General features: G+C 44.2%; 1 protein-coding gene across 1 annotated transcript in view; it reads right to left on the reverse strand.

The window, feature by feature from the left end:
• Positions 1-16,945, reverse strand: part of ARMC2 (armadillo repeat containing 2) — a 103,892-nt gene that overhangs the window by 50,564 nt on the left and 36,383 nt on the right. The window contains exons 6-9 of the mRNA XM_058669322.1: positions 12,022-12,120; positions 8,339-8,514; positions 3,360-3,462; positions 989-1,212 (exon numbers count right to left, since the gene is read on the reverse strand). Of these exons, the coding sequence (XP_058525305.1) occupies positions 989-1,212; positions 3,360-3,462; positions 8,339-8,514; positions 12,022-12,120 (602 nt within the window). The remainder of the gene's footprint in view (positions 1-988; positions 1,213-3,359; positions 3,463-8,338; positions 8,515-12,021; positions 12,121-16,945) is intronic.

The raw sequence follows: 16,945 nt of genomic DNA on the forward strand, positions 1-16,945 counted from the left end.
CTCGACACAAGAACTGCCAATCAACCTGTCTTTGAAACTCAACAAGACACCTGCCACAATTCTCACCACAGTCTATGATTGTTTAACAAACCCAGATAACATTTTCCTTCTTTCAGAGTGGATCTGTTTTGGAGGCAGGGAGAATGAACTGTGTGTGGATTGTCCTTTCCATGGGGTGCTGCCCAGCGGCGACACTAAAATGACGAGGCGCACCCTGAGGGTCTGGGAAAAGCCGGAACCTCAACCGGACCCCTCACTGCCAAAAGTGGCTGCGTTTAAATCCTTATCTCCGCTGCTCCTGTCTAAGCTTTCCTCCCCGCTTCTCTAGCCCTCTCACTGCCACCCTTCTTCCCATATTTCTTCCTGTACTTTCTGCTGCATTTCTCCGTTCTTGTCCCCGTCTCTCTGTCCTTTTACTGCTTCTGTCTGTATCCCTCTTTTCCAACTCTCTGCCACCCTTCTTCCCACCCGTCTTTCTCCCTCGTCCTGTCTTTCTCCGTCTGCTGTCTGTCGTCTGTCTGTCCATCGTCATTGTCTTCATCGTCGCCATCGTAGCTGTCCATCCATCCGTCTGTCAGCCCCGCCTACCGTTTTTCTGATACTTTTATATTGTTCTCCACCAATCACTTCTCCCTGTGGGTCCACTGGTGCTATGTGATAGGCCAGTAATCACAGCGAGGGCATTAGCCTATCCCTGTGACTTCCTGTTTACCTTCTGGCGAGACCAACTCTGCCTCCTGGCCCTGGGCCAGCCGCCATCTTGCAAAGGCCCATCCTATTTCGCTTTCCTATTCTGGGGAGCGGCTTCAGCACCCCGCTCCCCACAATGGGGCAGAGGTGGCGTGGCAGCTGTGGCTGGAGCCCTGAAGCCAGGCATCGTGTCCGCCCACCTGCAGAAACCCCTCAATTCCTGTTATCCTTTTAAGTGGTGCTTGCTGTCAGCATGGAAACTGATGTTGCATCTAACCTTGTCAGGTCAAGCACTCACCTGGACTAGCAAGTGGCCCACACTAGGCATCCACACACCATGTTTCATGGTGTTCTCGTTGATTTCCTTGATCAAATCCATCAAGATTTCCACAGCACCTCTGCTGATCATTTCATTGAGAAATCTCGGGTTTCCAGAAATAAATTTGATGGCCCCCATGCAGTATAAGAAAGCTTCAGTGTTGGCTTGCAGGGCCTCCCCTCTCAGCACCTCCAGTAGTGATTCTGTCAAAAAAGACAAAAAAAAAAAAAAAAAAAAAAGACAAATTGTCATAAATGTCTAACAGGAGAAATATTAAAGAACTTGCACATTGGCGTCACATACAGTTTGTAAAATACACTTTCCAAACCCACATTTGGGCCTTTACTAAGAGTTATCCACATGGCATAAAGAGAAAAGCTGATTTTAGCAAAGACACATCCATGTAACAATGATGCCAATTTACCAGGCTTTACTTTGCTTACAAAATGTAGAGCTGTTAGAGAATGCTAATAATTAAAGCATCGAAAGTGAAAATAAAACCAACTTTGAAGAGATTTGTTGCTGTGTGAGAAATTAAAATAAGAACTTTAAGGAAAGTAACATTTACAGAAAGGACAATTTGAATATAACGATGACAACTTGGGAACACTCGTATAAACTGCCATATGACTGCTAGGTTCTAGAAGTGATCCTTTAAACTCTTGAAAGGTGAATGACACATATACCACATCTCATTAATGTCACTGGGATCGGTTTTCAAATTCTTTCTTTACTTTCAGCCTGCTGTTCTCAATGAACTAACTCAGTGCTATATATCTCTTTGAGTACCAGACATGTCCCTGCCTGCAAGGGTGCAAAAACATGGAGAGATCACTTGCCCTACCTTGCAACAAGAGGACTCAACATAGTTCCCATGGTGCTGCCTTCTCTAGAATTAGTAAGATGAATTCACAATACCAGATTTCCTATTAGGCGACTGTTTAAGCATCTTAGTTATTTAGGGGTATGTCAAGAACCATTACTAGCTAGGTAGCTAGGCAGAATGTAACCAAACTTCCCTACTATATTTTAAAAATATTTTCATCTCAGATTTCAGCTATCCAACAGTTACAGACATCTTCCAATTTTTAGTCATCACTATCATATCGAAAGACTAACAGTTTCCATTACGGTAACTATAAGGGCATTTTCATTAAGTCTGTGGAAAACAGAATTAAAAGTATGAGCTTATTCTGGTGGATAAAATGTTTTGCAGAATCTGTAAGAAATGACTTCAAAATTCTTTTGCACCAAAATCAACTCACTCTTTAAATTCTACTTTCCCATAAGATTGTTAAAGTACTCTGTACTATTAGCTGTAGTTCTCAAATTTTATTTATTTATTTTTATTTGAAAATCAAAGCAATAGAGATAGAGAGTTCTGCTATCCACTGATTCAGCTCTCCAGCACCCACAATAGCCAGGGTTTTGCCAGGCTAAATCCAGGAGCCCAGAATCCAATCTGGATTTTCCATGAAAGTGGCAGGAATCCAAGTACTTGAGCTTGTAGCACTGCTGTCCTCAGGGTGTATATCCATAGAAAGCTGGAATTGCAAGTGGAGTGGGAGTGGGCACTCCAAAATATGAGATACTGGTATCTCAACTTGAATCTAACTGCTACACCAAAAAGCCAGCCCAGGTGCACTTTTTGAAAAGTAAATCCGATATGGGGCATGCTCTAACGGTCTTGCTCAAGTGGTTTTGGCAGTTCAACAGTTATGAATTGCTGCCAATCTCACCATTCCAAGCACGATGAAGTTGCTGCAGAATTCACTGATTGACATAGTTCACCTTAGAGTCTCTGTTTGCCCAGTTTTCCACAGCCAACATATGGATGGGGTGGTTGATTGTTTAGTTCTGTCTTCTGTTGTGGTGCCAGGTATCCAGATTGGGGACCTGGGATGGGCGTGGGCTGGGTGGGGCTTCTCCCTTTATCTCCCCTTTTACCCCAGATACAGGAAAAAAACAGAATGTAGAAATCAATAGTCATACCCATTTTCCTGTAGTCCTTGAACCTTTGTGCCTTAAATAACCATGTAAAGATTGTCAAAAATAAAGAAAATTAAAGAGAAAAAGAAAAGTAAATCCAAGTTCAAGAAAGGAATTTTTACATAGCACTTTCTAAAACCACATGTTTTTACTATAGGCCATTGTTATTTTTTAAGGCAGACTATCACACGAGGCCCCAAAGGATGCAATAATCAGATATGGAAAACAGAGAGAAGGATAAAGCAGAAATAAACATCACGCCCCTTCTGCATGTTATTAGGAAGCAAAGAAACCATTCTCACCATTGTGAACTGTAGGTGAGTGTCCCACTGACTCAGTGGTGGCACCAAATGACACTTACCCAGAATGTTGTCATTCTGCAGCAGAGAATCATTCTTCTTGTTCCTGCTAATTTGAAATACAAGCTTGCAGACGTTCAGGAGATTCCTTCTATTCACTTTAAGCTGCAGAGAGACAAAACGCATTTCTATTACCCAGCAAAATAAAGACAGGTTACCTTTTGCTTGAACACACTGACTTTCAAATTATAGGGTGACTACTTTTTAAACAGCTCCAATGAAATCAATTTCAGGAAATTCACAGTACATATCTGCCAGCCCTGGTTCCAATTATTTCAGTTATCACTGAATACCATTAAAATGATTGGGGGGGGGAGATTAAGAATATTACAGTAGCAACCACTTCTTTGTCTCACCCTAACGTGTGAAGTTATCAGTAACTTAAGAGTGATGAGGACAATATGAGGGATAAAACACAAGCGTAACAGGGCTCGGTGGCATGGCCTAGCGGCTAAAGTCCTCGCCTTGAACACCCCGGGATCCCATATGGGCGCCGGTTCTAATCCTGGCAGCTCCACTTCCCATCCAGCTCCCTGCTTGTGGCCTGGGAAAGCAGTCGAGGACGGCCCAAAGCCTTGGGACCCTGCACCCGCGTGGGAGACCCTGAAGAGGTTCCTGGTTCCCGACTTCGGATTGGCGCAGCACCGGCCGTTGTGGCTCACTTGGGGAGTGAATCAGTGGACGGAAGATCTTCCTCTCTGTCTCTTCTCCTCTCTGTATATCTGACTTTGTAATAAAAATAAAATAAATCTTTTTAAAAAAACCACAAGGATAACAAAATCTTCAGATTAAACTAATTTACTAACTTGTAAATCACACAATTAAGTCACTTGTTAAGAAATTGAAGCACGGAGGCCATAAGGAAAGACATTCATTTCTAAGAAAAACATAGCGAGGGATAACTAAGCCAACGGTGTAAACCAGCTGTGCACTGACCTAAAGCAGTAAAAATAAAATTTTAAAAACCCTAAACATCCAGTATTACAGTACAGTTGAATGGTATGATATCAATACTGTCGTCACAAAAACATCTGTGAAATTGTATGGCTGAAAAGGGAACAATGTTTATGACCTGTTACACGGGCGTGTCATGTGCTCTCATTACAGTAGCGTAAAACTCATGCTGGGTTAGTAAGGCCATTAGAACCATTAACTAGTGCTGTGTGAAAAGGATTTGTACTTCAAAACCATCTTAAAGCTATCCTTTAATATAATTTATTGATAAGGTTTCAGTTTTTTTAAAATGACTCTGATGTCAGCTGGATGTCTTTGCTGAGGATTCAGTCTGCAGCTGAACCATGGACATTCATTGAGCACCTCCTGATGTGGCAGGCAATGCATGGTTCCCCCTAGGAGACAGTAAGAGGGTTGTGGCTGAGCCCCAGGCTGGGGGGCAGAGGAGACCTCCATGGATGTGACCTCATCAGGGCAAGCCTCGGAATCAGGAGCAGTCCTTCGCATGTGGCAGTGGAGGTGTCTGCCCTGCACTAGGTCACAGCACTAGGTCCGGGCATCACCTGGGCATGCCTTGGGAATGCAGACTCCCGGGCCCCCAGCCCCAGCTGCTTTACCAATCCCGTATGGTGGGGATTTGCCTGTGCATTTTAGCCTGAGAGCAACCTTATTACAGATGACTCAATGCTGAATGCAGTACTTCTGTTTTCACATGGAAAACTGGTGGGGAGCTTTACTACATATATACACACATGCATATAAATATATGTAATAATTGAGTGTATACATACATATAAACATATACATATGCAATGACTGGGTGTATATATACATATAATATACACACATATATGCAATGATTGGGTGTTTAAAACAATATTGTTCCAAAAAACCCAGAAAATAAACCAACTTAGGAAAACAAAAACACACAGTGCATGCCCATGGAAACATCGGGCTCACTGTCCTTAAGACACAGGGAGGTAGCTGAACCAGCTGGCTGTCCTGCCCTGGGTTCCAAGCCCTTGAGGACTAACTCATAACTAGTAACTCTTTCTACCTGTGCTGGGTGGCATGTGGCCTCCACTTACTGCAACCTGTTGCATGAATGAATGAACAACCGGACGAATAAGCAAACTCACCGCTCACCTCCCCTCCCAGCCAATCTCTCTCTCTCAAGTCTCACATTTCTAACAGAAAACATAAGTCTAGTGTCAGACTGCTCATCAAGGTTTTAAGAAAAAGAAATGAAGAAACCAAAAGAAACAATTTTCTGTTTCTATAGAGAATGACACATTTACATTCAGAGCAAACTTGTTCTGAGCTGTCGTCCACTAATGCCCATAAACTTTCTGGCTTCCAGACATGAAAACCCTAACGGATTATACACTGGGATGGCAGGCTACCTGCTGTTTCCTCTCACTCCACTGTTTTGGTGTTTCCTGGGGGTGGGGGGTTGGATCCCTCTGGTCCTTGATGTGTCACTGGTGGCGGAAGTGGTGGGTTCTGGGTGCAGGAGCTACTTTATTTGCTGGCATTCCTAGGCTCAGGAGGAATCCCTGGTACCAGGCAGGTTCTCACAGAACGGTAACTCTTCCCTGTGTGAATAACAGCTGTTTATCCTATCTACAGCAACAGGGTACATAGGCACTGATACATTTAAACCCTTTTAAAAAGCAAGCTGAACACAGACTGATATATTTTTGCCACATTTTTTGGACACAAAGGTTAAAATTAAAGCAGCTGCCTGGCAAGCTCCCAAGTGACTGAGAGAAATCAGAACAGCTAACATGTGCACTGTTTTTAACTATTAAGTACCTTTAAATGCCAGTATTACAGCATTGAACAAGAAGAGGAAAGACTTATCCACAGATAAGGTCAGTTGTTAAAAACTTCTCAGTCCCGTGTACCTTTCCTTTGGGCTAGGGTTTTGGGTTTTTTTGTTTGTTTGTTTTGTTTTTTACATCATCAGCTCTCTTGGTTTTTAAATCAAAATCTCACCAATATGGGTGTTGCCTGGAAAGAGACTTCTTGAACCTCTTCTGACCTTAATGCTGTGTAACACAATCTACCTACCTCGCACTGTTGGAGTTTGGCCTAGAGCTGGCCCTGAGATCCAGCAAGGCAATCAATGTCACAGACAAGGCTATTAACCCATCATGTGCTTAGTTCGGAACATTTTCAACCACCTGGCAGAGCACTTAGCCTTTTGCCCTCAAACGGTTCAACTGTACCATGCACATAACTAATTCCAACACCACCATTTATAACTAAGATAGTAATTTCTGTGCAAAGTGTGGATATTGAATACAGGGCTGGCTGGCCCACACTCCTGTCTTTCTTTGGCAGGCCTGTATTGGAGCAAATGACCTGGGACCTAGAAGAAGAAGCAAAGACAATCTCGGGGCAGCTAGCAGCCTGGGTCCTGTTCGGGGCAGCTACACCTGCAGAGCTCTGGCGTGAGCCAGAGAGAAACCACTCCAGAAAGTCTGCATTCCGAGTCCTGGCTTTTGAAAAAGGCAGTGGGGTTGTTTAGCATGACAGCTTAAATCAACATGTGGCCTGGCTCCACAGCTGACACTGATAGCCTAGTCAGGGTGTCTGAAGTGAGATATGGCATGCACTCTTGCTTAACTGTCGTTAAGCATGCCAACCGGGACCTTCGCCATGTACTGAACCCGGTTCCGCATTAAGGCTACGGGAGTGTTAACACAAGGGAAACCAGGGGAACAGAGCTGCATTCATTTGTGACCAGCGGCTATCTCAGAACATTCTGTAATCAGTGTGGCTTATCTTTGGGTTCCAACTGTTGCTGGCTGTGACAACACAGCACTCCTCTGACAACAGTGCCGCTTTGTTGGGGATGGAGTTCCTACAGGCTATTGCCAGGCAAACTCTTCCAACACCTTATGCAAGTCTTGATCTCTTGCAGCTGTGTGTGTTTTCGTTGCTTCCCCTCCTGCCCCCGCTCTTCACACTGGTTCATAAAGCACCTGGCCATTGTATCTGTGGCCCAAATGACTTCAGGTTATTCATTAAATCCTAGGACCAAATCAAGTGCCCAGCAGGAACTGTAAGGCAGAAAGCAGAGCCTGCACCACTGGACATGCATCTCTGGTCCCAGTTCTTGAGCAACTGTTTGTACTCCTATGCTTACGGCTACTTCTTCCTTCTTCTCTATGCAAGGTTACAAATGGTCAGTTTCTTTGAAATACTTTTTTTAAAATTTATTTATTAATTACATTGTATTATGTGACACAGCTTTATAGGTACTGGTGGATTCCTCCACCTTGTTGCATAACCACAGTTCAAGTTCAGGTGAGATTCCTTCACTGCAAGCATATACCAAGCATAAAGTCCAGCATCTTATTGTCCAGTCAAGTTCAAAGGCTTCTTAAGGGAGACCCTCTCTGGTCTGAAGGTAGAGCCAGCAGAGTATCATCCCTATCAATTAAAAGCTCGAACATACCATCAGCAACAATTTATAACGTTATGGAATTAATTGACATAGTATTGAGTAACCAATATGTTAAAAATAAATGTGAGTTCTTAACCACATCCTGTGCTACTTCATTGACTTTTCAATTTTAGTTTATATATAACAGGTTCTATACATCTTAAAATAGCTATAGATTATTGTTCAGCTGTCTTGTGTCTATTTTCATTATAATATTTAGCCTTTTATAGCATTGAAGCATAATTTTGCTGAACCTGGCTTTTTTTTTTTTTCGGGTATTCTAGACTGGCTTATAACTCCAACAAGACATATGTCAACAGTTTAGGTGCAGAACAGTTTTAGAAGGAGTGTGCAGAGGAATCCTCAATACCCTAGTGAGGAGTAACTAATTTAGGCACTCGCCCTCAGCTGCTTCAATGGATCTCTTCCAGTCAAATTCTGGCATGTCAGTTCACTACTTTCCTTTCCCTCCCCCACCCCAAAGGTTCTACACAATCCTCATCATCGTTACAAAACATGAAAGGAAGCTGTAAGGTGCCACGGTCTACTAGGCTAGAGGAAAGAAACACTTACTGCTAGAATAATTTTTGCAAGTTTAAGGCTGAGCAAGTCTGAACCAACATCAACTAGTTTATACAGGGTCTTCAGGAGGACACTTCTTCTCTGAAATTTATTTCCAAGCAGGTTTCCTTCCTCTAAAGCGAGATGCAGTTGTGTGCAAGCAGCACAAATGCTTTCAATGTTTCCTTCTGTCAGAGCAAAAAGAGTAAAGCAACACTTACTAGTCATGGTTAAGTTTCCAGGTGGGCCAAACACAGACATTTGCCATGCAGTTAACCCCCTCCCCTCCCAGGAGCATTTCCCCAGACACCTTCAAATTCCTGAATTGTGTTTTTCCTCTTATCACTTCCATCTACCTAACTTTTTTTCCCCATGTCTTTGATCCGTCTCCTATTGGGAGGAGTTACTGACTAATCAGTAAGCTTATCTAGAATATAGTCTTTCAAAGGGAGTGTTAAAGACAGAAACTGCACCTATTTCTGCTGATCTCCTTTGGGCCAAATGTTCTCTACCCTCATCTGTGCTCTGCTCAATTTTGTGGAGGCAAACCATCAGCTGGCTCCACTGTCAACTCTTTCGGACACAGTCTAGAATGTTCTCCTCCTCTGCCAGGATTGGTCCTTCATGCTCTGTGTATGCTCTGGCTCCTTCAGAAAACATGCACTAGGGCACATCCAGCAAATATCACCTTGCATGTCTTTCTGTGTGTGTGTGTGTGTGTGTGTGTGTGTTGTTGTTGTTGTTGTGTTAGTTACATGCCTGGTACCTTCAAACACGTGTCTTGTGAAATGACGAGGAATGATGGATTACATTTTTGTGTATCCACAGCACTGGGCACAGTGTGAATTCAATCTGTCACTTAAAGTCACAATACCAATTTTCTAATAATCTGTCGATGGAAACAGTGATTTGTATTTTTTGTTCCTGCGAAGGTAGTGCATTTCACTTGAGAAGAGAGAACTCCGGTAAACAAAAGCCCCAAACATTATCAATTCCACCACAAATTAGAGGTGGTTATTAGAGAAGAATTTCTGAAAAAAAAAAAAAGTTCTAGTAGAAAAAAATGGAGACTTGGAACATTCCACTGACTCTGAAGCAAGTAATATGTGAACAGAAGTCACCAGGCTAATAGGCACACAAGGAAGAGAAGCAGCGGGTGGTAAGATGGACCGTGAGTGTGCAATGCAAGAACCTCAGATGTAAGGGGTTCTGTTGAAATATATTCCCTCTGACAGATCCCATTCAAAACCCACAAGTCAGGAACCAATCTTGAAGACATGCCATCCATGTGCTCTTAGAAGACAGCATGGAGGAAGCATGTGCCTGCCGATGGAAACAAAGGGCCATTTTTAGCTCTTCCCAACAATAACATCTAAGGAAAGAAAAAAAATGCTTAGCCTCAATAGCTAAGCAACCCTCAATGCCTTTCAGCGATATGCTTCAATAAATGAATGGATGGGAAATGACTTAGACTGACTGCAAATAAAGGGGGAAACTTGAATACTTGAATTCTATTGTATGGAGTATTTTGCTTTTTGTTGCTTTTTTTTTTTTAAATTCTGTGACTGCTGGGACTTCTTCCTCTGGCCTAAATCCAGGCCCAGGGTCACTCAGGGGCAGGGGGTCATCTTTATGGTAGGTTCGTGACACTTCCTTCACAAAGGATTCAGCCTGCTCAGTTCTCCAAGATAGACTGTTTTACACTGGAAGTCCCAAGAGTGAAATTTTAAGCTGTTGGACATGTTAATCCTTTGTGTCGATGAGTTAGTTATGAATGCCATGTAGCCTTGAACGATAACTTGAGTCTTAGCCCAATCACGACTCTTGAGTGACAGGGCTGGCATTGGGATGTGGTGGGTAAGGTCACCACCTGTGTGGATGCTGGCTCATATCCCAGCTGCTCCACATTCAATCCAGCTCCCTCCTAATCCAGACAGTTTTCCACTGTCTGGGAAAACAGTGGAAGATGACCCAAGTGCTTGGGCCACTGTCACTCACATGGGAGACCTGCATGAAGCTCCTGCCTTCTGCCTGACCCAGCCCTGGCCGTTGCAGCCATCGGGGGAGTAAACCAGCAGATGGAAGATCTTTCCCTGTCTCTCCTCCCTTTGCTGCTCTGATTTTCAAGATAAATAAACATTAAAAAATTCTCAAGTGGTTAACACTACTGGCTGGAAGTCTGATAAGTAACACCACCATTTCAGAATAACTCTTCCCAGGAGACACTTACTAGCTACAAAAGGGGGAACTGGTTACAGTGGATAGACCTGACACATGCCACCTCATTCACATGAACACTATTGCTGTCAGAAGTCACAGAACCAATCAGCCTGATGTGCCTACTGAGATAGTCACAGGTCACTGAGGGACACATGTGGCCCCATGCCTAGCCTGCACCTCACTCCCCTACACAAACCTAATCTGTGGGACAGTGTGTCAAACACGTGGTTCCCGTGGCTCAAGTTCATGTACCACCAGGGATGAGAACAGATCATTCATGATTTTCTTTTTCTCCAGGGAGATGTTTAGTGGACAACTGGTTAATCCTGAGTAGAATTTGTTTAATACTATGCGATAACTTGCAGGTATACACACACACACACACATACACACACACATATACACAAATATGTCACAAAGTACTTGGGGATATGGGACATCATATGCTGGCAACGTATACTCAAAAAAGAAAACAGCAAATGTCTGTGTGTGTGCAAGTGTTGGATAGACAGATGGGGGTTGGAGAGACACAGCTGAGATGGGAGAACCTGACAAAACAAATGTAATAAAATGTTAATATTAGTGGAGTCTGGATAAAGAAGATGTAGGCTTGTAAATCACACCAAACAGAAAAGGATTTTTAAAAAATTTCAAGGTGTCAAGAAACCCTGCCACTGGCTATGGTGGTGAAAGTGGCTCAGAGAGAGATGTCATGCTTCAGCATCAAATAATCCTTCCATACTCCACATCCTCCTGCCGGGGTCCTCAGTTATCTCTGCTGGGCTTGAGGGGAGCAGCACCAATCCCCCTACCCCTGCCATTTAAAATCCTTCAGGCAGAAGCCATCTTCACCAGAGGACTTCTGCATCGCTCCTCCCTATTCCATGGAAAGGAAAGGTTTCCGTATGCACTTGTCCTGCAGAAACTTACCCACACTCCTGGTTCTTCTCACTATGTTTGTGCAAAACCCCTCTCAGAACAAAGCGGCCACGTGACGCTACAATGGGTGGAAATCCATGATTGTAAGGGAGCAGGAAGTCCTCACACTCAAATTCTTAGGTTTCTGAACTGCAGAGGACTCCGGGGATGACCGGGTGTGTCCACCCTGACCCGGCAGGTGCAACAACTACGGCACACAGAGACCCGTGACTTCGAGCTTTCCATATCTCGAACAGGAACAGCCACGTACGAGAGTTTAAACCAACATCTCCTCAGAGAGAGGAGGACGGAGGGAATTTGTACCAAGAGGACAGTTTTAGGAGCAGGTACTCCTGGAGCACTGAAAGTAGGATTTGCTCCCTAAGATCTGAATTTACTTGTAACATTGAATACACATATATAGAAGACGTCGGTTGTTTTTGAACACAGCTACAGAAATGATGGATAAAGTGAACTAAAAATATCAGGGCACAAGGACGGTGGACATATAATCAACTATGAACATTTCCGATTCAGAGCAAGAACTGTTTCTTTACCCTTTTCTAATTCATGCAGAAGTGGCACGATCCTTGTATTCCAAAAGACTTCATCGACTTCTATTTCAGTGTCCCTCTCCCGCGTTTTGGCTTTGGAGACTGCAAAAGAAAGACATCCGCGGCGGAAGAAAGAGATGTGAAAAGGAGCTGTAAGACAGCACCATCAAATGAATAAGCCACATTGAGCTGCTGTCCTTTACCGCCCCTTCCCCCAACAAACTCTAATTAGAGTTACAGGTTTCTGATCAAATCAACCTCGATGAAACTCAGACAAGTTATCTTTTTTTTTTTTTTTTTTAAAGATTTATTTTATTTTTATTACAAAGTCAGATATATTGAGAGGAGGAGAGATAGAGAGGAAGTGGAGCTGCCGGGACTAGAACCAGCAGCCATATGGGATCAAGGCGAGGACCTTAGCCACTAGGCCACGCTGCCAAGCCCCCCAGACAAGTTATCTTAACAAAGTTCAAACTTGCAAGGAAGTTTGGGGTACTTTTTCAAGCACAGGGGTAAATGCTCATAATCGTCCAGAAGGTAAACAGTTTGGAACTTTTCAATACTATTATTATTAGTACTAATCACTAAAATAATAATAATAATAATAGAAACCTATTTTAGGTAAAAAAAAAAAAAAAACGGTTTTGGACTCCCTCATGAAGAGTGTCCTATGTAAAAGGCCTAGAAGTACTTTCATTTCTATAGGAGATGAAGTGTCCATGCATCAGTATGAGGCTGGTACCATTAAAGCCAAGTGTCTTTGTACAGACGGCAAGATAAAGCTGGGCACCCCCCCACACACACAACCCTGGAACTCCACTATGGGTCTCCTGGGTGACTGATCTAGCTCCTTATCCTCTCAGAGCTCCAGTTCCCCCAGCAGCAAACAGGGATTTGCTGTTGAGGCATGAGGAGTTAAAGAACCGATGAAAATGCAGAGCCACACATCTTGCAACACCGCACAGCAATGAATTCAACTTCCCTGCCTGAGCAACCAACCTCGCCGTTACTGTCTCGGGTGCACATGCTGTGTGACACAGCCAGGTCATCAACGGTGGATGCTGGGGCCGACTTTATGAGCAGCAGGTTAGGGCGCTGCACCCGAGCAATGGCTTGAAGTACTGGCTCCTCTGCTCTGACCCAGCTTCCTGCTTATGTGGAAAGCAGAAGATGGCCAGAGTACATGGGCTTCTGCCACCCACATGGGAAACCCAGATGGAATTCCAGGCTCCAGGCTTCAGCTTGGCCCAGCCTTGGTTGGTGTGAGCATTCAGGACTAAACCAATGGGTGGAAGATCAAAGATCTCCTTTTCTCTGCCTTTCCAATTTCCATCACTCTGCCTTTCAAGTAACCGTTAAAATTAAGTCTGAAAATCAGTGCTTCCCAGGAGCAAAAGTTGCCATGGGAAGTACATGGGCTGTGCACTTTGCGTTTAACTTCTGTAACAACACTGCAGTGGGGCCCTGAAATAGTCTCTATTTTACAGAAGGAGAAAGTGGAACCCAAGGGCCTTGAATTGTTGGCCCAAGGTCCTCTAGCATCATCGGCCTTAAACTTAACCTTTGTATTGCTATGTCCTGCAACAAACTGGAAGATTGTAAGGGAACATGGAGGTAGTAGTGAGGGGATGTACACTTTATTACACACTGCACATCATGATTACGCATTGCACAGGCAGCAGCATCTCAACATCTAAAACACGGACTGTGAGGCTGGAGGGGCCCGCTGCAGAGCACCATGAGAAAGGACTGCTGGAGTCTACCACCATTCCACCTGGACGCGCCCAATCTCATCTGATCTCAGAAACTAAGGAGGGCCAGGCCTGGTTAGTATCTGGGTAGGAGAAAGGAGTGCAGGGGTCTCTTATTTGAAGCCCAGCCCATAAACCTCTCGCCAGCATCCAGCACGGCAGGCAGTCAATGCCATCTCGGGCTGGATGTGGCACCAATTCAGTATCTACATGCTGGATGCCTTGACCCTAAAACTGTTTCACAGAAAGCACAGAGTCAGAAATCATAGGTACAAGCCGAATGGGACAGTGAGAAAGAGAACAGGTTAACAGGGTAGAGGACTTGCACATTTCCAGGTTGTTTTAATTGAGAAAAAGGGAAGGTTGGTCACAGAGTCCTATGCTGGTTTGGAGTCTTTGGGTGTAAATCTTAGCTGGGCCAAAGAGCAGGTGTCCAGCTTTGGACCCGTTACTTGGCCTCTCCTCTGTAAAATGAGGTAACAGCACTCCTCTCTGAGTGCTGGGGATTACAGGGGATTGATTTGTTTCATGAACCCTTCCAAAATGTCTAAATGAAGAAAGCTTACAAAAAGCATTGAATGCATGCATATCGCAATAAATATCAATTTTAGCACTTCCTCTTTGAAATGTTTATTTGTATATTTTCATGTACTTGAAAGGCAGAGCAACTGACAGAGATCATCCACCCAACTATTTCGCTTCCCCAAATGCTCCGAACTGACAGGGCTTGGCCAGTCTGAACTCAGGAGCTTTGGACTCCATTCTGGTCTCCCACATCGTTTTCAGGGGTCCAAGCACTTGGGGTTTCATTTGCTGCCTCCCAGGATACATCAGCAGGAAGATGGATTCGAAGGGGAGTAGCTAGGACTCCAACAGGAACTCCACTGTGGGATGGTAACTTCCCAAGCAGTGGCTTAAGGTGCTAGGCCACAACGAGCACCCTCCTACCTCACCTGATATTTTCTTACTACAGTTAAAATTCTCCACCACAGAAGTATACTAAAGACCCTTCTAGATTATCTGTATAAAAAGCAGAGAAATCCGTGGATTATCCTGAATAGCATATGCCCACGGATCCATCTGAAACCCAAGACAGCTTAAATGAATCCTTGAACCAACAAAGGAGAAATCTCTCTCAGCATACATGGCTGGTGATTCTATGGAGAGGCAGGGAAGCTGTACAGGTGCACCCGTCTGCTGGCGCACCAGGTGATGGCAGGGTCATGTGCAGGTGTGCCTTTTACCATTTCGAGGAGGGTCAGAGCACAATGGGCACCCGAGCACACGGGAGCCAAGAGGAAGCAGTTGGCTATGACACTGTTACGCAACAGTGAGGGTGCTGTAAACCTTAACAGTCAGGTTTCACATCATCTGTCTGGCCCATAAGCGAGATTTCATCACAGAAGACAAAGCTGAATCGTCCTTAGAACAAAAACCAGTCCCCATGCAGACATGTTCATGATCCCGTATCCTAAAGCCCCTGGGGCCCAAGCAGAAGCATTTTGGCCTTGGAAAGGCAAAGTGGTGCATACACCGCACACTGCCCAGGACTCCAGCAGAGTGTCCAGAGGCCCTGGATAACTATCCCCCCGCCCCCGGTCCCGCAGCAACCTGTGAAACAAAGACTTTGCAAGGACTCTTCAAAAAGTTGATGGAAACTGCATACTATGAAAAACAATGATGCGTGGATTCCACCATTTTTCTTTTTTTTTCTCTTTGGCATCAAAATAAACTTTATCCCTTCGTTCCAGTTTTCCAAGAACCTGGCCAGGTTTTCTTGGACTTGGCTTCCCACAGGCCCAGGACAGGTTCTGCCTGAGCTTATAAAACATTTCGGCTTCCAAGCCTCTGGGGTTTTAGAGCAGCAGACCAAGGACTGTACTTCTACCATCTCAAGCTTTTGGATTCTAAGTTTATGAGTCTGCCTTAACTTCAATAAATTATGGACATGGATTCTAAAAGTATTGAGAATATTCCAGAACTAGAAAATTGATTTGCCCATATTCGCAACTAATTAACTAAGCAAAGACCAAAGGAGCTGAAGAAAACCAACATCTATCAAGTTAAAAAAAAAAAAAAAAACAGAAGATAAGTCAGACAGATAATCCATTTAAGGAATACATATTTATGACACAATTTCATGTATTAGAAATGCAGTCTTGGGCCTGGTGTGGTAGCTTAGTGGCTAAAGTCCTTGCCGCGCACATGCCAACATCCTATATGGTCCCCGGTTCTCATCCCAGCAGCCCTGCTTCCCATCCAGTGCTCCATTTGTGGCCTGGGAAAGCTTTGGTACCCTGCACCCATGTGGGAGACCCAGAAGAGGCTCCTGGCTTCAGACCAGTGCAGCTCCGTCTGTTGTAGCCACTTGGGGAGCGAATCAGCATAAGGAAGATCTTCCTTTCTGTCTCTTCTCCTTTCTGTATAAATCTGACTTTCCAATAAAAATAAATCAATCTTTAAAAATAAAAAATAAAGAAATACAGACTTTAAGCCTGCCAAGCTCAAAGTCAGCATTTTCATACTTCCGTGCAAGAGGCTTTTTAAAACAACAGCTCTATAAGGAAAGCAGACTAATTCAATCAACGCATTGCTCGCCCTGGGGAAGCCGAATTACAGGGGTGAGCCAGACATCACAGAATGGTTTAGTTAACCCTCCAGGGTCCTGCTAAACATGTCTCATACTTGTTCCTTAACAGAACAAAACTTAGCCAGACCCTGTGGTCTGAGGTTCCTTCTGATTTTCTCCCAAGAATGGCTGTGTGTAGTCTCTGAGTTAAGCCTTTTTCACCTCCTGGCTCCCACACACCATCCACTTCTGCCCTCCCCGCCCGATTCACCTGCCATTCCCAAGCCACTGCAGAAATGGAGGCATGGAATCATTTACCACTGTTCAGACAGACAGACAGACACAGACACAGACGCACACACACACACACACACACACTCTCTCTCTGTCTCTCTCTCTCACACACACACACACACTCATGAAGTCTGGGCCCTAGGGAGCCATCTCGTCTTTCAGAAAACACTTTCATCTAGGTTCATGGTTCGCTAAATATAAAAAATTCTGATTCAACAGGAAATTGGGGAAGTCAAGCAAAAAAACTTCAGCATGTTTTTGAAGATTTTGCTGTCTCAGTGGTTACAGCTGTTAACCACAGCCTTCGGCTCCG

This window comes from Ochotona princeps, chromosome 1 (genome assembly GCF_030435755.1).
Source record: "Ochotona princeps isolate mOchPri1 chromosome 1, mOchPri1.hap1, whole genome shotgun sequence".
In the NCBI taxonomy this organism is placed as follows: Eukaryota; Metazoa; Chordata; class Mammalia; order Lagomorpha; family Ochotonidae; genus Ochotona; species Ochotona princeps.